The 22031-nt window shown below is 32.4% G+C and overlaps 1 protein-coding gene across 1 annotated transcript in view; it reads right to left on the bottom strand.

Annotated features, from left to right (window-relative positions):
• Positions 1 to 22031, bottom strand: part of LOC123660970 — a 178959-nt gene that overhangs the window by 119607 nt on the left and 37321 nt on the right. Inside the window, exon 5 of the mRNA XM_045595987.1 lies at positions 18756 to 19213. Coding sequence (XP_045451943.1) covers positions 18756 to 19213 — 458 coding nt within the window. The remainder of the gene's footprint in view (positions 1 to 18755; positions 19214 to 22031) is intronic.

Genomic DNA, 22031 nt, shown 5'->3' with positions numbered 1-22031 from the left:
AATGTTAGAAATAACAGTAGAACATTATATAATTCTACAATTTTATAATGTCGCGTTAAATGGAATACGAACAAAGTATTACTATTTTTTCGTCGATCTACGTTGTATTACTCTTCGATGTAATTGAAGTCGGTTTTTTTTTCGTTTGCGAGCAAACACAATTATTTTCATTTTGTTTATAATATATGTATATTTGTGTTTATATCATTTCACTTAATTGTTATTTTCAATTTACGTTCATTGCTTACATACTTTATTAGTTTATGATAGAATATATATTATACTTTTATTCTTATTTTTATTTAATTATGTATTTTCTATAAGTATTAGAATATAGACATTTGTATGTAAGTTTATTATACATCTACACCACCTACCCAATTTTAATAATAAGTTCCCTTTTTATGTCTGGGTTGTCTGGAAGAAATGGCTAATTAGCTATAAGTCCGCCCATTGTACTTCACTGTCTGTAACTATCTTTATGCTTTGTTTGTAATATATTTGTGGTGTACAATAAAGTATAAAATAAAAAAATAATAATAAATAAAATAAAAATACTGGCAGAAAATAACTAAATATTTTAGTCACCAACGCTTACAATTTGGGTTAGAAACAATCTTACAATGATTTTCCTATTTCACAAGTACTTTACGAACATACAAAAAATATATACAATGTACTACGTTAAAGTGAACAAAAATCTTGGTACAGTAGAATATAAAAAAATGAGTACCATAGACAATAAAAGTATTTATTTAATAATTTTATAAAGTGCAAAGGCGGTTTTATTAATGGCAATGATTTCTGACAGACAACCCCTTTAAAATAAATATTAGCAATTTAAAGTAATGTAAAAGCAATACTAGCGATCATAGACAACTTTAAAAATAAAACTATCGCTACTCATCACGAGCCGAACAAACAATGACTGAGATTAAACGAAGCGTCTGATAACAATAGAATACAACCTTCGCCAAATGCTACCTGGAAACTATAAAGTCGGACGATTCTCACGAGCGCCAAAATGAAAATAACAAAGCACACAGCCTCGCATACCGAAGTAAACGTTGGTGATTCCCAAAAAAATAAGAAATAATAAAAAAACACTCAGGTAGGTATACTGTTTTCAAAAATGACGTAGCCGATCAGGGAACTCTCGGACTCACGTTTCTTTTATATTGTGGATTCCATTCCAGCTTTTTTTTATGTCTGTCCGATTGTGTATTGTTTTGTAACATTATAATACTTCCGTGCTTGTCAGAACGCAACACTCTGTAAATTACTGTTACGTATGACTGTGATAAAAAAAAATTAATATCATATTACTTCTGGGATAATATCATATAAACATCTAGACGCCATTGTATACAAATTATAATACACAATTAATTAATAAAATAACTATTATACATACAAATAAAAACTAATGTTTTAAGAAACGATATCAAATAAGTTAACAGAAGAATAGTAAAGTGGTTACGGAAATTATTATTTAATAAAGGTCCCGTATTGTGTACGATATTACTCCAATACCTAATAAGGAAGTGGACTATTCATTTGAACATAGTTAACTCAAAAAGTTAGAGATTATGATGGAAATAATTGTGTTTGCTCGCAAACGAAAAAAAGAACCGACTTCAATTACATCGACAAGTAATACAATAACGTATATCGACGAAAAAATAGTCAAGCAACTACGCGTTATCAAAGATTACTCAAAAAGTAGTTATCAGATCTTGATAAAATTTATATGTGACCACATGATAAACATCAGCTTTCGATTAAATTCGAATAAATTATCGAAAAAATTATCCAAATCGGTACACCCAGTAAAAAGTTATTGCGGATTTTCGAGAGTTTCCCTCGATTTCTCTGGGATCTCATCATCAGATCCTGGTTTCCTTATCATGGTACCAAAGTAGGGATATTCCCTTTCCAACAAAAAAAGAATTATCAAAATCGGTACATCCAGTAGAAAGTTCTGCAGTATAATACAACGTAGGTCGACGAAAAAAGCGTCAAGTAAAAACGCATTATTAGATATAACTCGAAAAGTAGTTGTTAGATCTCAAATAAATTTAAATGATGCCATTTGGCACATACCACCTTTCGATTAAAACAAAATTTGTCGAAATCAGTCTACCCGGTCAAAAGTTCTGATGTATCATGTAACATACATAAAAAAAAAAAATACAGTCGAATTGAGAACCTCCTCCTTTTTTGGAAGTCGGTTAAAAAAAGAATGTTCTTTAGACCACATAACTGAAATGAAAGTTACGAAACGTAACTCTCTCTCTTTCTACATTCACTAACTTATATCTACCTCTTAAATTCAAAAAAAAAATAAGGTGCTGGATACCACTACACCAATCCGTCATTTCGATTTTATTTCTGTAATTTTATGATATCTTTATTTAACGAGAATTTCCATTTGATTGTTACTCATCATTAATCATCAATCGTACCTAATTCCTTCAAACATGTCACGTCACATTAAACATCACGAACTACGCAGACTTGACACGTTTCCACCATTGATGTATAAAAAACCCTATACATCAATGGTTTCCACAATCTAACGGTCGCCCAGTGGTCGAAATTCGACGATAATTTAACCACAGACTTTAATAATACACAAAAGAGTATATATATATATATATATATATATATATATGCGTGGGTATGTCAATAACATGGTAGTATGTGTAATGTTTTTTTTTTTAATGATTTAATGTATTTTATGCATAATTTAAAAAAATATTACCGTTCTGCACTCCTTCTCTATATAAAGTATTGAGTGTGCGCAATTTTATACTCCTTCGTCCGCGCATTGTCGTAAAAAGGCGTATAAAGTTTTGCTTTACGTATTAAAATACAGATTACTCACAATTTTAATCAAACAGCATGAATTATATTATAAAAGTAGATATTTGTATTTTCGTCAACGTTGTTATCTAAATCATTATTAAAAAAGCCAGCAATAGGTATTTAATGTTTGATAATTATAGCTTGTTAAAAAGAGTTCCCAAGTTTCCGTTTACTTATTACTTTTTTTCGTTTGCTTATTCAACCGACTTTTCCAAATATATCCTTCAATAGATGGTCAATGGATGGTTCTTTTTCTAACTTTTGGATAAGGAACTATAATAATAATAATAAATGAACGAACTCATATACATCTCACTTAGGTAAAACGTTTTTATTAAACTCCACTTATTAAAACATTTAAAAAACTTGCCAAACAAAAACTACAGGCAATCGAAAAACCTTTCTAAAGCAGAAAAAAAAATTAACATACTTACGTACATTTTAAAGTCGGTACAAAAAGCAATCTATTTGAGATAATTGTTTTAACAAAAAAAATAATTGTGTTTGCTCGCAAACGAAAAAAAAACCGACTTCAATTACATCGAAGAGTAATACAACGTAGATCGACGAAAAAATAGTAATACTTTGTTCGTATTCCATTTAACGCGACATTATAAAATTGTAGAATTATATAATGTTCTACTGTTATTTCTAACATTTTGTTAGCGATTGTAGGCAGAAATTTCATAAAAGGCCCGTCGTCGATTCGCGCGAAGCGCTGAAATCGCTTATTACGGCGGGTTTTTTAGTTGAAGCGGATTTATATTGAATTACGGTTTATGTCTTTTTTATTAAAAATATGTAATGTTCATGTTTTCACACAGCTCCGATGCACGACTGGAGTTTACCCCTTCAGATCAACTGTCTAAATACTAAATAGGCACAAAAAGGCTTACTAGTCTAAGAAATATATTATTACTATATCAAATTGTAAATAAATGAATGCAATAACGCCATCTATCGGAACCTAATTGCGTTATTAGAAAACGTCTGAACGCCATCTCTAACAAGGTCATTCGTTCAGTAGATTTTACTGTTCAATTTTTTCATTCCGGGGCCTTAAATGAAAATCGATTCTTAAGGAGAAAACTCCAAAAACAGTCAAGTAAATACGCCATATAAGATATAGTTCAAAAAGTTCGAGTCAAATCTCAATTATATTTAAATGGGACCACATGACAAGCACCACCTATCGATTAAAAAAAGAATCATCGATATCGGTCCACCCAGTAAAATAGTAATTAGGTTAATATAACGTTGGTCGACGTAAAATAGCCAAGTAAATACCCAGTATTAGCGATAACTCAAAAATTAAAAGCTCAAATATATTTATAACGAATAAACTGCTACTCTCTACTCTAGTGGAATATTGTAAATTGATCGATAGTGAACGAAGTAATTTCATAACATTTTGATAGATGGCGTTGTGGCAAAGTATTGAACATGACCACAGTCGTCTTAACATCGTCATGTAAATACGTGTCATCAAAGATTACTCAAAAATTGCTCATTATATCTCAATCATATTTAAAACGGACGACATGACAAGTATTAGCTTTTGATTTATACAAAAAAGATCAAAATCAGTGCACCCAGTAAAAAGATATAACGTATAATACAACGTAGGGTGACGAAAAAACCGTCAAGTAAATACGCAATATTAGATATAACTCACAAATTACGAATCAAATCTCAATTAAATTTGAATGTGACCACGTGACGAATAGTAGCTTTTAATTTATATAAGAAACGTCAAAATCGGTGCACCCAGTAAAAAGTTATGAGGTATAATACAACGTAAGGTGACGAAAATAATGTCAAGTAAATACGCGTTATCAAAGATTAATCAAAAAGTAGTTATCAGATCTCGATAAAATTTATATGTGACCACATGATAAACATCAGCTTTCGATTAAAGTAAAAATTATCAAAATCGATACACCCAGTAAAAAGTTATTGCGGATTTTCAAGAGTTTCTCTCGATTTCTCTGGGATCCCATCATCAGATCCTGGTTTCCTTATCATGGTACCAAACTAGGGATATCCCCTTTCCAACAAAAAAAGAATTATCAAAATCGGCACACCCAGTAGAAAGTTATGTGGTATAATACAACGTAGGTCGACGAAAAAAGCGTCAAGTAAAAACGCATTATTAGATATAATTCGAAAAGTAGTTGTTAGATCTCAAATAAATTTAAATGGGACCAATCGGCACACACCACCTTTCGATTAAAACAAAATTTGTCGAAATCGGTCTACCTGGTCAAAAGTTCTGATGTAACATACATAAAAAAAAAAAAAAAAAAAAAAAAAAAAAAAAAATACAGTCGAATTGAGAACCTCCTCCTTTTTTGGAAGTCGGTTAAAAAAAAAAACAGCAAAACTAAAGCATCCCAAATGCGTTCAAGGGAAAAGGTCTATTAAAACACGTGACACATTCAAGTGGTGGTCGTTAGCACTCTAAATACGTATCGAGTTAAAACTCAAATATTTTGTTGAAGGAAGGAAGGTTGAAGGAAGGTTACTTGTAGATGTAAATTATTGAAGTCTGTTTTTTGTCGTTTACGAACAAACACAATTATACCAAACCTTATCTCATTTGATAATTATGTGCCGAAATTCTGTTCTGATAAGTAAGAGAGTAAATGACAAATCGGAAACAACGTCATCTGAATTCATGTAAATTGATGTTAACTCATTTTGTTAAGCCGATTAAGCGTTCACTTTTAATTTTTTTTTTTTCACTTGTATCAATCTATATTTATGAGAGAGACAAGAAACGATTTCCGGAACGCATCCAGAATCCAGATTTTATAATCCTACCTAGTTCGAATATTAACGACATCACGGGAAATACGGACGCCGACGGCATAAAGAACCGCGCAGATACAATTGTCACCGACACGAGAGAAAAATAAATTACAATGAAAAATGCGCCTTATCATGGGATCATTAATTCTATTTTCACTCAGCCGTAATGTGAGTTATGACGTCTATAAAACTTCTTTGTCTATAAGATAATGCTGAGCGATGCTCAAAATTTGGGAATTTCATGTACGTAGTTTATGTATAGAAACCTCATTTGGAATTAAAAAAAAAAAACGAACTCCTAACAGCAAAGGTAACACAATACTTTTAATATTAAAATAATCATAATTTTAATTGAGATCTTAGGAAGCTGGGTGTTCGTTAGTAAAATTAGAACGGTGGAGCGGTCGTCATTTTACAATTATAATGTTATATTTGTTTTAACTAATTAATTATAGTTAAAAGTGGAATTACCGCCCCTTTGGAATGTAGATTCCGCAAAGAAGAATCGCCTAGAAATTCCGCAGTTACTCTTTTTGTTAAACAATTTGTAAAATCTTGCATGAAATACAGCGCCACACATCTTTAAATATATTTACGCTAAAAATTTTACAGTTATCGACTTTCCAAAAAAAGGGGAAAATATATTTTTGTCTTTTGTTTGAAAAGCCTCTTTATTTTTTTTTTTTTTATAACGTAATCATATTTATTTATTTCACTGGTATATAATATTAAAGATATGTCATAATGACTGTGCATCTAAATATCTATGGATTGCTGGCACATTCTAGAAATGTCTTTCTAAAAAATAAACAATGACAGTTTTGTACAAAATTCTTTGTCAAAATTTGTTATTGGTGCGTTTACACGCCGGAAATTATGAATCCTTTGATCATATATCTGTCTCGATGGAAGAATACAAACAAACAACGCAAAAATGCCTTTAATTATACTGTATGTGTGAGTACCGTCGTTTATTACCAACAATCTGTTAATGTGTGCGAGTTTTAGGGATGCCAAACTTAAATTTATTTTCCTTTCTATATAATATACAATTTTGTAACAAAAACTACTATAGAGTTGTTGTTTACACATTGCAATCAATAAATTTTTAAATCAATTTTTACCATAGAAGCAGGTCTACCAACTTATATTACACTTAATTTTAGTTGTTCTTTGAGGTCAATGCGTCATCTTGACAGGTATACAATCAAAGCTCTGCATTACACGTGTTCCCAAAACGTAATAATAAAAATGAATTCAAGTCCTATACAATATTTTCATTTATAAAAAACAACATTTTTTGCAAACTTCGAAGAACAATAAATTGTTAAGAAAATAAAGCGTTTCGCAAACAAATTGGTTTTTATGGTGTACAAAAACGTCGCTTAGACATTGGCAATGCGAGGGGCATTCCAGAAACCCTGACATTGTCAATACTGCCAACCGTGAGACCTAAAACAATTTGTCTTTGTAATGAAGAAAAAAACAATGTAAATACTTTTTGCTCAGCTACGTTTACTGATTAAAATAGTTAGGTTACGTTCGTATAAAGTTACATTAAAGCCTACAAAAGCTATACTACAGGTAAATCTTAAAACTTACTATCAACCAATCGTGCCTGTAAAAGATAGTTGGCAACAACCAGAAGTAATTTGACGGGATTTTACTGTCTGAATTATAGTAGGTAGGTAATTTAAACTCAAAAAAAAAGTTTAAAAAATAGTCGCATAAATGAATTCTTTAGGACAAAATTCTTTGCGCCTTATTGTCACTGTAAAAATAAGCGGAAAAACATATTAATAAAAAAATTTTCTACTTTCAAGACATAGGTAAATAAATATTTGGAGTCTATTGGTATGGTTTAAAACTTCATTTGATGAGCAGCAATCCATAAATAAAACATCGATATCAGATTGTGACGTATTAAATATTTACGTTTATAAAGTGAAATTTTATTTTCCCATGAAAATACAGCGTAGAATTAAGTTGATATCATAAAATCGAAAGTGTCGGTAAAAGAGAAAGTTAATATTAAAGATTCGTAGAACTCAACTGAACACACAGATGGATTGGATGTAGGTAATATGGTAAAAGATTATTTTTTTTACCCAAGTAGGTTTTTACGAATTCATTTATGTCAGTTTTCATGGTCATATGAATTCAACTTGAAGCTCAACCACCTGTTTGGAATGTGAATTTTACTAAGAAGAACGAGCGAAAAATGATGCTGTTACTATTCTTAGTTTAAGTCATTCTGTATCCCAGTTTATCTATTTTTAGCACTTATTATTTTATTTTTATTATATACTTTATTGTACACCTCAGATATATTACAAAAAAAGCATAAAGATAGTTACAGACAGTGAAGCTTAATGGGCGGACTTATGGCTAATTAGCCATTTCTCCCAGACAACCCAGCCAATTATTAGCAACCAACTTATTAGCTTCACTTGTAAGTGATAGATTCTCGATTCGAACCATGTTGCTTCGACGCTGGACCCTAGCGCTGAAGACTGTTACTCCATAATTACTAGTAAAGCTCTCAAATTTGGATTTATTTAGTTTTTTCGATGTCAATTATCCTTGGTGAAGAGATTATGATGTTATATCCTGGATAGTTGTATTCTTTAATCATTACTAATAAAAACGAACATTTTAGTTACGATTTTATTACGTTAACAGCTTGTTTTGTAGCTTTTCTAAATAACCACTAAGAAATTAATAAAGTATCAATGTAGTATTATTATTTTAAATTATAATTGAAAAACATCTGTGGTAAGACTGACTCACTAGTTCACTACACTACTCATGGAAAACTTAACAATTGTTAAAAACTTACATTCGTCCAATTTTGTTGTCATATCTTGATATCTATTACTAGCAGCGCCACGCGGTTTTAGCCGCGTGATTTCCCATTTCGTAGGAATGTGGGGATAATAAGTAGCTTATGTGTTATTCTAGATTTCCAGCTATCTACAGACTAAGTTTCATTAAAATCGCTCAAGTAGTCTAACAAATATTCGCATTTGTAATATAAATTAAATAATAGGATATGCTAGACTAATATTAAGTACCTGTACCAATGTAATCTACAACTAATGGCGTATTTTGTAATCCGTTGAAAGGAAAACGTTGTTAGAAACTGTTGCATTACTTTGTCACTTACATTTTGTGTTTCTACATAAAAGTATGGGCCTGTCCTGTAAAGGTGGCTGTATGGAAAGACCTTTCGGTTTAGAAACAGAGATGGAACTGAGCTCAGGTTTCGTCACAGTTTTGGAAAATTTGATTTTACTTATATAAAGCTTGTACGGCTTGTACCTAATATTGAGGTAGGCGTTAAAACATCGTACCACGACTGACACTAGTGCGTCTAAAACGATAAAGCAATCTGAATTCAATACAGTTGAAACTCCTAGATATTTAGTACCCATTTGGTCTTTATGTACATGTCCTACAAAGTTACTGGTTTAAATTCCATTCCATTGATTTATAAACGTCCCCAGACAATTATTTCTTTTAGAACTGCAAATAAAATGAACCTAAAAAATTAAGAAAAGAATGACCATTCATTTTCAGTAGAAAAAAATAAGCCAAGCATTCATGTCATCTTCATACGTATAATAATTGTGTTTGCAGACAAACGAAAAAAAAACCGACTTCAATTACATCGACAAGTAATACAACGTAGATCGACGAAAAAATAGTCAAGTAACTACGCGTTATCAAAGATTACTCAAAAAGTGGTTATCAGATCTCGATAAAATTTAAATGTGACCACATGATGAACATCAGCTTTTCATTAAATTAAAAATTATCAAAATCGAAACACCCAGTAAAAAGTTATTGCGGATTTTCGAGAGTTTCCCTCGATTTCTCTGGGATCCCATCATCAGATCCTGGTTTCCTTATCATGGCACTAAACTAGAAATATCCCCTTTCTAACAAAAAAAGAATTATCCAAATCGGTATATCCAATAGAAAGTTATGCGGTATAATACAACGTAGGTCGACGAAAAAAGCGTCAAGTAAAAACGCATTATTAGATATAACTCGAAAAGTAGTTGTTAGATCTCAAATAAATTTAAATGGGACCAATTGGCACACACCACCTTTCGATTAAAAAAAAATTTGTCGAAATCGGTCCACCCGGTCAAAAGTTCTGATGTAACATACATAAAAAAAAAAAAAAAAAAAAAAAAAAAAAAAAAATACAGTCGAATTGAGAACCTCCTCCTTTTTTGGAAGTCGGTTAAAAAATGTAAGGTTGCTAGTAGGCATCTTAACGCTAACAATAGCCCGCGGCCTCTCCCATCGTTCGTTTTCCCAACCACGACCTGTTCCTCGAGCAACGGAATTAGCGTCGTGACAGACGATGCGATTATCGCACATATATAGAGTATATGAACTACTACAATCAATAAAACTATGTCTCATCTCATAATCAAATAGATCTTCCTACACACGCGTACGGTATACTCGTACAACTACACAACAACAATTTTCTAAGAGCGGTTACAGCAAAAAGTCACACACATCGACAAATCATTTATAAACGTAAAAATACTTGCAATAAAAATGTAAATTAAGCAATAACGATACACGATTCTTGTTATTGTAACGTACCTACGTTTAAATATTAAAACAGTTTGAAAATTTACAATTTTACGTTACCGTTTAAACAATTTGTAATGCATCCTCTATAAACGTGATTTATTCACATACCACAACACTGAACACTGAACACGTAAACTGTTATATTTTAATTCACTTTTATTTTTTATTTTATAATCACTAACACGCGACACAACCACACTCGTAGTGGATACAAAAATTCTGAACTGATGAGCGAGCGATGCGCAAGAGAGACGGATGATAAACGGGTCCGGTGCGCCGGCGCACAGGTGGGGGACAGGTAACAACCCCGCTTCGGATACACTATAGGGATTATTTTTAAATAATTCAAATAACGACAAGTGCGTCCAGGGTACGGTTACGGACTGACAGAGCCAGCGGCTCAGCGTGATGCTCGCGGAGCCAGCAATATCTTCACGTACAATGCTGAGGTCACGCTCCGACGATTGTTGGTATGTCACATCTACGATAAGAATACATAATAGCTAAGATAACTATGATTATTATCAGTTTAAGGTTATTTCATTTGCTCGTTTATACTTAGTAAGTTATTAAGAAAAATCTGAAAAACAATACCTATAATGTTAACAGTACAAATAATTTAAGGTCATTACAAAGGACATAGTAATACGAAGGTATTCTGTGAAAGTTTTATATGAGTTTTTATAACGATTGTAAAGACGTATAACCGGACAAAAGTCGGGGGTCTTTGTAATAAACTAATAAAGTCCCGTTGACACGTTCTGGGTATCGAAATCTAAGTATGTATAAATAAAAGTAACTAAACTGTTCAAGCTAAATAAAACCCCCAACAATAAAGCATTGTGTTGTCTATGATACAACATATACATACTATCAATTTAAAAAAAATGTAGTTGTTAGTTCATTTGTCATAAGCAAATAGTAATCAAATCTTTCCGCAAATAAACGCTTCACACTTGACGGCGCTCAGTAAGATTTTCTCCTGTGTCGGGGGTCCGGAAACACACATAATATACAAGCACAAAGCCCAGGCCACGACAAACATCTATATGGCGAATACAAATGTCTGTCGTGAGCGGGAATCGCAGCCGCGATCGCTAGCGCAACAGCCAGTGCTATGACCGCTTCGCCAACGCGTCGTCAATAATAATATTAGTACAAATTAACGGCTTAAATATAAGTAAATATAATAATAACGTAAATAACTAAATCAAATGGATCGAACACGGTGAAGCGAACGTCAAACCAAATGATGTCACTCATTTTATTATTCATGTTAATGACGAAATTATAATTTATGTGAAACAATTCAGCCAGCAATAAATCATCATCAATTACTTTACATACTTACATAAAATAGCTATTTTGCTATTATTTAACCTACTTCGAAAAAGGAGGAGGTTACTCAATTTGACCATATACACACACACACACGTATGTGTGTATGTATGTTAGGGGATAACTTCGTCGTTTATGAACCGATTTTGATAGTTCTTTTTTTGTTAGAAAGGAAATATCCCAGGTGTGGTACCGTGAAGGAAAGGAAACCAGGATCTGATGATGGAATCCCAGAGAGATCAACGGGAAGAAAGAAGAAAACCCTTGAAAATCCACATGACTTTTTACTGGTTGTGCCGATTTTGATGATTTTTAATTTAGTCGAAATCCGATGTTTATCATGTGGTCACATTTAAATTTCATCGAGATCTTATTACAACTTTTGGAATAATCTTTGATAATGCGTATTGACTTGACTATTTTTTTGTCTACCTACGTTGTATTACTTGTCGATGTAATTGAAGTCGGTTTTTATCGTTTGCCAGCAAACACAAATATTATTTTTATGTTATTATATTTTAAGCATTTGTAGTGATTCTATAAACAAATGTTTGCCATGAGCAGACCGATTTCGATGATTTAATCGGTGATCTCACGATTACTTTTCGAGCTATGTCTAATAATGGATATTTACTTGCGTTGTATTACTTATGTCTCATAAATTTTTACTGGTTATATCGATTTTGATGATTCTTGTTTAATCGGAAGCTGATGCTTGTCTTGTTGTCTCATCATTCCATCATCATCATCAATTGACGTACACAATTATTATGTTGACGCATTGTCAATATGCATGTTTGGATGGATGGATGTATTTACCGCTGACGCGTGACGTATTTTACGAATGCCCCGTCTAATACAGTTTCAGTGGGTTAGATGTCTAGGCCCTCTAGGCTAACAAAGTTACGGGCAACAGCTAGTTAAATATGACACAAGTACTTTCGAGAAAAGTAATCTATTTTATTATGATTCTAGTAATATTTTTCATTTTACGAACAAAAAATGAATTGGGGAACATTACCTTAATAAATAGGAAAATATTTATTATTACGACGACGACAATGCCAGAAGCAGCCAAGATAATTAATAGTTTTAGATTAAAATAGAAATTAAGAATAGAATAGGCATATAGTTGAATTTCGATTGTGATTAAGGCATTATGGGACTAACATTTTCAGCCTTGTTTTAAAAAGTCTCAAAATGTTTAAAAACAAAAACAAGTTATTATTACACATTACTCTCACAAGGACACAAAAACTCCAGTGTACTGAGACGTGAGAGTCACTTCTAGACAGGAAAAATAACCGGGTTTTTGTCGCACTTAGAAAACATGCGTAACTGTGTTTCGCGGTCGGCCACCGTAATTGTTGAACCCACGCCTTTAGAGCATACTCTGAGATCATAACACGCACAAAAACTAATTATTTTTCATTATGGAAACATTACTTAACTGCTCGCTAAGTTACTGATAGGATTTATCAGTAAGAGTTAAAACACGCTACACGACTGTTTCTTTTTAACAAATAAATTACCACTTCTGGATACACAGATTGCGAATAGATAGGTATATCTTACGGAAAAAGTGAAGAATAAGAAAAGGTTATCTTAATATCTTGTAAGAAACAGATAATTATACAAACATCAACAGTTGAATCCCCTTTCATTGTCAAGACAAGTTTTAGATTTTAATCTATACTTAATTATTAAAAATTAAATATCCTCAAATGATATTGCTCGATAAGTTTAACATACATAAAGAAATGCTCTGCTGTTGGTTGACGCTCTTGTGTTGTGATGTGTGTGCCGGCACCGGCGGTTTGCGCGTTTGATTCCCGCTCGGGATGGCTGTTTGTATTTGTACGAATATTCCTTTTCGGTTTGGACGTCTATCTTTGTGGGACTGCCCACCGTGCCTCAGAGAGCTCATTAAGCCTCCGGTCCCGGTTCTTATCCTAAATAAATGATAGTGATCGTTTACATAGAGGCCTATGCGCAGCAGTGTAAATTCAGGCTGAACGGTGATCGTAAAACTTGTTGACGTTTACCTTAACGTTTATATGTACACGATAACCTCGAGTTACACATAAAACATACTGTCATTTTTATCACCTTTCTAATAATAGTAACAGTCTACCAATAAAAATCGAAAGTCTGATACAATTAATTTTATGAATAGATGACAACCTTGAAGTAGGTTAAATGTAATTAAAAACTTGTTTCACGAAATTGCAGCTGCACACGATACCTACAATACATCGTCCATCATCCTTTTTCCTTATATTGAAAGCAAATACAAACCAGTTTATAATGTACCAGTGTACATATAAGTGTATAATCTATGACACTGGCTTTAAGCTTATTTAAATAACGCCTGCATTGAAAATGTTGCAATTAAGTTGAACTAACAAATTTATACAAATTTTAAAAGTTGATTGATGTCAAACCTTTTTGTTAAATTACTTGTAATTTTAAAATGAATAATATAGACATTGTTATAATCATAAATTTGCTATGTGGTTACGGCAGTTAAGAATATAGCCACTTCCTCTCTTCCCGTGGGTGTTGTAAGAGGCGACTAAGGGATAACACAGTTCCACCACCACCTTGAAACTTATAAAGCCGACCGATGGCAGGATAACCATCCAACTGCTGACTTTGAAATATCCAGTTCGAAGAAGGGCAGCAGCGTCTTCGATGCGATAAAGCCAGCCCGGTGCGGTTACCAACCCGCCTGCCCAGCGTCGTGACTATGGGCAACAGACATGAGTTCACGCCATTTTTTGGCGCGGGCTTGTGGAGGCCTTTGTCAGCAGTGGACTGCGATAGACTGAAGATGATAATAATAATTTATTTTATTTATTTATGACTACTATGCTTGCTTCAATAAGTAATTATTATATTTCATACCATGTACCTATGTATAATAAGTAGGTATTATTATAGTGTCAATCTGGATATTTTTTTATACAAACAATATTGCATTTGAACAGTACAAAATAAGTGGTAACTGCAGTATTGACATAGAAACTGACTGATTTTTATATACCTACTAATTTATTTTTATGTATCGTATTAGTAATTATCTATTTATTATTTATTCTTACCTAATTCTATCAACAAAATATTTCAAATATTTTACCTACAATTAAGGTATCGCAAATGTGTAATTAATATCGACAAATATAATTCAGAATTTAATAATAACATTTTATATTACAAAATAACTGGCCAGCGGACCTTGGTCGCAATTTAAAAGAATATGCGTTCAAATTCTAGTGTAGATAATTTTAAAATAGGCAAACTTAAAACCTAAACCTTCAAAGAGGTATCCTAAGTCTTCGAAGAGATCTAACATTCCTTCCATTCCAATATATTATGTAGTTTCATATCAAATCAGAAAGCCACCAACCTGTCATAACGCAGCGTGGTAGATTATGCTCTATAGTTCGGAGAAGAGGACCAGCTACAGAACATTTACTCTTCGGTTTTGATCTAAAAGACTGTTGGAATCTGACACCATCAACCCTTCTTCAAGTACAACTTCTTTATCTTTATAACGAGCTCAACTTCAAGATCATCTAGAAGAAGCCGCTACTTATCATTAGTGATAGGACCATCTCTTGTTTATTATTTATGTTTTAGTAAAAACCTATGTTATTAGAGAAGGCAGTATATTTTAAACACATTTAAGTATCACTTTGTTTTTAACCTTAAGGAATTCCATTCCGTGGTTGATTACTTTATAATGACAAGGCTATGACGACGTCATGTAACGTTTAGTAATCGTTTTAAGATTAGTAATAAAAAAATACACAAAAAATTACACGTCTTTCTTTCCTCAATATTTTATATTATAGACAATTTTATTCAGCATTAACCTTGAATTTGTATCAAGCAATGCTCCGTGCACTGTATGCGGCTCGCTATACTATATATATATACGAGGTGTGCCCGCGGCTTCGCCCGCGTTGAAATCAGTTTATCACAAAGTTTTCCCGGCAAACTTCCAGTGAAACTCTCATCAAAATCGACTTAGCCGTTCCGTAAACCTTCCTCTTGAAGCCCTCTCTCCATTGGTGAAACCGCATGAAAATCCGTTCAGTACATTTTGAGGGAATCGATCACATACGCTTTTGGGGACTTTGTTTTATAATACACTAACTGTTGCCCGTGACTACGTCCGCGTGGTTATGAAGATATGAATTACTATTAAGATGCATAACGCAAATTATTTGTTTATTTCAGTCACTTGAAATGCTTATCACTCTGAGTAACTTTTTCAAAGGCACAAACTTTTTTTTAAATTATTTATGTAATTTTATAGTGTCGTCAAAAATAAATAAAGACATATGTTTTTTATCTCACTTAATAGTTTGAATTATTATTATTTTGTTTGATTTATTTTATTTTACGGTATTTGTTATTTTTTAAAATACTAAATTTCCTAAAAACTTTTATGTAAGTACTTAATTAAAAAGCAATCAACAAAATTAAAAAAAAAAAAACAAGAACTAGAAAATATATATAAAATTCAACATTTTTTTTTTCAAATTGTGTTGTTTCTATACTATCCGAAGGAACTTCGTTCTTACCAGCCGGCCTAGCATGCATACAACGAGATATCTCTTGACGAGAGAGAGAGATAATGTCTACATCGAGTATTTTCTCGATTACCCTAACATGCGCACTACGAGAGACAAAATTCTCTTCCGAAGACTTCGCCTTGTCGAGTAGAGAAACATTATCAACCATAATCACAACTGAATATCATTCTTATTTCTTATGTCGTCAAGTTGAATTTACAAGGTTATTGACCAATTTCAAACGAGTGACACATGTTTTATTTAACAATGTTCTCGGCCTTTTGGCTAAGATAAAAAGTGTATATCTAATTTAAAAAATCTAATATGGAAAATAAAACGGCGTAAGTAAATGAATTTAATTATATATGTAAAACAATATGCTCGTGTTGCGCTTTATATCTTGTCGCACATTAGATAATTGTAATTCTATCACGCATTGTTTTTTTTTTTTTTTTAATCGCGTGCACGCATGTTAGCTACTGTAGACATAGAGAGATAATACGAGAAAAGGGGTAGACAAAATTTTGTCGTGGCGCGCATGCTAGGCCTGCTGGTGTCCCATGACACCACATAATTTTTAATAAAAACATCAATTCAACACAGGCGTGAAAAATGAAATTATTATAACACTAACAATTAGGTAGATTATTTTATTTCGAAATGTGGTGTCAGAAAATTTGGATCCCTCCGCACCCTCGTCCTACAATGTTACACTTCGTGGCCCCTATCTCCCTTGAGGTGTGACGTAATTTATAAATGGCCCCTAAGTAACAGACACATATTTCACAGATAATAAAGCTCTTCGCTATTCATAAGTTTATAAGATCCTTATAAAATAAGCCCTTATAATCATGTTGTAATATCGTGATTTTAAGGTAGTTCCCTAATAAATTCTGTTGTCTGGAAGAAATGGCTAAATAGCCATAAGTCCGCCCATTGCACTTCACAGTCTGTAAATGTTTTTTAAATGTGTTTATTATTTAAAATGTAGTTGTGGTGTACAATAAAGTATAAATAAATAACAATAAATAAATTGTTTTCTAAGTTCAAAAAACTACTTTTAACCTAGATTTTTGTCTTGTTTGTAATTCTTAAAGCCGTTTAAACGATATTAATTCAATTATAGATTCATAATTTATTCTTACTGGCTACTGTGTTAAATAAACAGTATTTAAAAATGAAGTACGTAGTTTTTACTGATTAATTTGAACAGCTGTTCCGAACTAAGGTTAAATGGCCTGAATAAATTGAACTGTAGTGAAGTGTCGAATTTACGTACTCGACTTTTTTTTCATATTAAAATAACTTTATTTGTAGCAGTTAAATCAGACGCAGCGTTGACGCAACGGTTACAGCTATGGATTGTACCTGTTGCGCTGGCGGTTGCGGGTTCGATCCCCGCACATCACAAACATTTGTATTGGCCATACAGGTGTTTGCCGTGGTCTGGGTGTTTGTGCAGTCCTTATGGGTCTCCCCACCGTGCCTCGGAGAGCACGTTAAGCAGTCTGTCCCGGTTGTTATCATGTACAACTGATAGCAATCGTTACTCATAGTAGGGAATATATCTGCCAACCCGTATTGGAGCAGCAGGGTGGATTAAGCTCTGATTCTTGTCCTACACGGGAAAGAGGCCTTTGCCCAGTAGTAAGATATTACAGGCTGAAACGTAGGGTAGCGCTTAGTTAAATAAATTTAAATAATGTTTTAGTATCGATATATTTAGTCACACTATTTTTTATCTATTTGACTTAAATTTAATTTAAACCTTACACAAGTGTCTATGCAAATATTCAAAATACAGTAAAGACATCACGCAAATACTATATATAATATATATGAAAAATTATGATGTTGTGAGGAATAAAAAGCGATTCGTGAAATAATAAATACCGAAAAAGTTATATAAAACCAATTAAATTAAAATCAACATATCGGTTAAATATTTGGAACATCCCTAAAGCTATTTAATAATTTCGACCAGTACGAAACCTTGAACAAATAAAACTTCCTCGTCACTTTCTAAGACAATTGAAGGATTTAACAATTGGTACCAATTTGTTCGGAATCGTGAAATAAATTACTTAATTTGATATCGTAACTTTGGCAAAATAGATACAATTTTTTTCTTAAAAAGTATTTTTAACTAGTCAAAAAATTGTCAGCGTTGGCATGAATTATAAATACGTAATAATAATATGTTTATTGTAAAGACTAAAAAAATCAAATATAGTAAAATTTTATGAATACTAAAATAATGATTCACTTAGGAGCAGTTTTAAAAAATAGCTAACAACATCTTGTTTTAATTCATGAGACGTTTGTTAGATTAATAGCGCTGCTCCTAAAAAATTGCTATATAATGGTTATATACATATATTGTATTTAATTTGAAACTAATGTTTTTTGCTAATAATTTAATATTTTTTATGCTAGACAGATTAATATAAATATGAAAAATGTATATAAAATTTACGTCACACAAAGCGAAATTGAAATCGTAATTGTAATAAATTAGACAATCAATCTACTACTCACCCCTTTTCTCCTGGTCCTAATTTGTTGTTCTCGACGACCGCCGTCGCCCGGATCCTGTGGTCCGGTTGCTCGCCCAGCAGTTTCTCACACCGACCGTTGCTTAGATGCTCCCTAGCGACATTGTATGCTTCGCTATTATCACTTATCACTTCACTGTCCTTCACTTCACTTTCAACTAATACTTTTACACTTTTTTCACTTGAATCCTTCTCGTGTTTCTCTTGTTCCACCGTTATTTCGACCTCTGCCTCTTTTTTCTTTTCCGTTTGTATACCGTTTGCTATAAGAGGTGCTGGTTTTGCTTGTAGTGATTTCGGTTGGGACTTCGGAGACGATATTGTCGGTTTACTCTCTATAGAACCGTTTTCGTTAATGGACGTGACGTAAACTGTCGAATTGGCGATGTAACCGTTTAATTCTTGTCTGTTCTCTGGCTGCGTTCGTTTTCTTTTGTTTAACTAGAAGGAAAAAAACATTGTGTATTTAGCAACGCCGAGTATGAATCATATAAAATTAATTATTCCTCATTATAATGTTTATCCTCTTCGCCTAATATATTTTTCTTGGAGAATCCGAGACATCCATCATATATATGTGAAATGATAATCATAAATATGGTATAATCATGTTTAACTTCTACATTAATAATGTTACTAATTTGTTCGTTTTTATGAAAGTAGCCAGAAGATAACTTTAACTACACTGGTAACCAAAAAACCTTGCTGAATGAAGTAAAGTAAAAAGGAGCTAAGAAATGTGAAAGAAACGAACATATTTTATCCTTGAATGAGGCTTCCGTCTAAAATGTATTATAAAAATCGTTTAATTAATTAGTATTATTATTTTAAACCCAAGTAATAGAATGAAAACTTTTTCGTTACATTATTCAAGACAGTGTAAAAATTTACAAAACTAATCCAATAAAGAAGTTTCTCTCAAAACAAAGTTAGGGGTAAAATTAAATTTTAAAACTTGAGACTCGCCAACTAAAACTATAGCTAGCTATACACAGTAGATAAGAGAAACTCATATTGACAGCAATTCAGAAGATTATTTCTGACAAAGACTGTTTAGTCTCTTTCATTGTAGATTCCTAGACCTTACGTTTCATTGTTTCTTCATAATGCACCGTGGATAAAGCGACGATGGGCTTATATCCTATGTTTATGCTAATATTATAATGAATATTATTCACTATTAAAAACTAAAATGTATTCAATAGTACATAGACTATCATAGGCCAAGATATAACGCGATGACAACAAGCAGCAGTAGATACAGCTACCATAAAATCAAATCCGAAAATTTATGTATTCAAATAGTGACACCAACAACTGCACCTTTGAATAGTCATTATCTAAAGTTTATAATATTACTAGCTGTGCCCACGACTTCGTCCGCGTGGAATATACAAAAAAAGTTATTGTTCAGTTCGCAGAGTTATAGAAGAAATTAATTTCTAAAATAAAGGTAGCCTAAGTCACTTCTTAATACATCAGCTATCTGCCAGTGAAAGTCCCGTCAAAATCGGTCCAGCCATTCAAAGATTAGCCGGGTCAAACATACAGACAGACAAAAATTGTAAATAATGTTATCTTGTTATATCGTGTATACATCCACATACATTTAATAAAAAGCGGTTATTTTAATATTACAAACAGACACTCCGATTTTATTTATTTGTATAGATTTAGGTTGTTACTAATAGCTGATGTGAAGTTACTACTGACAGATTCGGAATGTAGTTTCTGTCGAGAAAAATCGGGAAGAAAGTCCTATATGAAAACCAGAGCTTTTAAAAACATACATATCAAAGATAGTAAAGTCGTCAGTGAAAATGTATCTAGCATTCAGTTTAAAATAAAGATTTAAAATATTTTTATACCTTTTCACATTCACGTTGTGTGTTTTGTTTCTAATTTTATCTTAAAAATGCAATTTATGAACAAGACTGTATTTTAATGACCTATTGTCGTCTTATCAAAAAAAACGATTTTAAATATTTAACGTTCATAGTTTTCGTTAAAGTATTATGGTCATTTTAGTTGTATTGAGCCTCTATTTAAAAAACTTGTGGCAAGACTGCAATATTCAGCGACGGTGTAGGTCTTACGTCCCCGCCTTCATCGCTGGGTCGGAAAGAGCACTAGTTGCTGACCTTCAGACGACTACGACGCAATTTGACGCAAGTTTGCTTCGGAAAGTACCTCCATCAGTTTGCGAGGAGGGAGACCACCTCTGTTTGCCTAAAATGTAAATCTGAGAGCATCGCTGGGTTTTAGTGGGTATTTGGCACGTTCTATCCGTACCGGCGAGTGCCACATTCCCGTTGCTGTTTGCAGGGTGCATAAAAGCATTTCCTAGTCTTAAAAAAAGCCCGCACCACTCTAAGGAGTGGCCAAGTTAATGGATTTGTTACTCCGTGAGAGTTTTTTTAAAATAAACATTAAAAATGATTATATAAATAATGTAAATATGTTTCTTGGAACTGTGAAAAAATCAAACTTCTAAACCAACGCAATCAAAAGATACAGCCGTTTATATTGCAAATCTCGTCACTCGCAAGGGAATCGAAACCTACAGGGTACTTCTCGTGGACTCAGAATCTTAAAATTTGGTACGAAGTAACGTCAGAAGATAAAGGAAAAATTGTGAAAAGCATAAATTTTTAGTAACATCATATAATATAAATATTTTTAATAAATTTTGTACGGAACACTTGGTGCGCGAGGCCGACTCGCCCTTGGCCGGTTTTATTTATATAGAATCCAACTTATTTATCTGTAGAAAACTAGATTTTTCCTGTGTAATTTCGACAGGAAAGGTGTCGTCCCTTCTGTGGTTAACTTTTGATTATTTTTTATTATCTAAAATACACGTACAATATCAAATGTTAATTATTTAGTGATGATAGCGAAAATTGTTTTGAGCATATTTAATTAGGCTTTTCAAATGAATCGTAATAATGTAAGTGCTTAAATAAGGTTTATGTTATCAACTGTAGACAAGTAAGTCTTTTCTGTGGACAGATAAAAATAAAAAGTGTGATTCTTAGCAAAAATGTGTAAGACTGATCTGTATCCATATTATTAAGAATAATCAAAAAGAGTACAATGTAAATAAGGGCTGATTTTCAGAATTAAATTCGATGTTTTAATTTTAGGAAATTATGAATTACGCGATTTGTGTTTCACCCTTAATGTTTTTAATACGGTGTCATTTTTGATCCAGTCGATTAGCTAAACTACGTGTAAATTTGATACTTCAATAAATGAA

The sequence above is a fragment of the Melitaea cinxia genome, chromosome 16 (assembly GCF_905220565.1).
Source record: "Melitaea cinxia chromosome 16, ilMelCinx1.1, whole genome shotgun sequence".
In the NCBI taxonomy this organism is placed as follows: domain Eukaryota; kingdom Metazoa; phylum Arthropoda; class Insecta; order Lepidoptera; family Nymphalidae; genus Melitaea; species Melitaea cinxia.
This window is presented reverse-complemented; position numbering and strand designations above follow the sequence as displayed.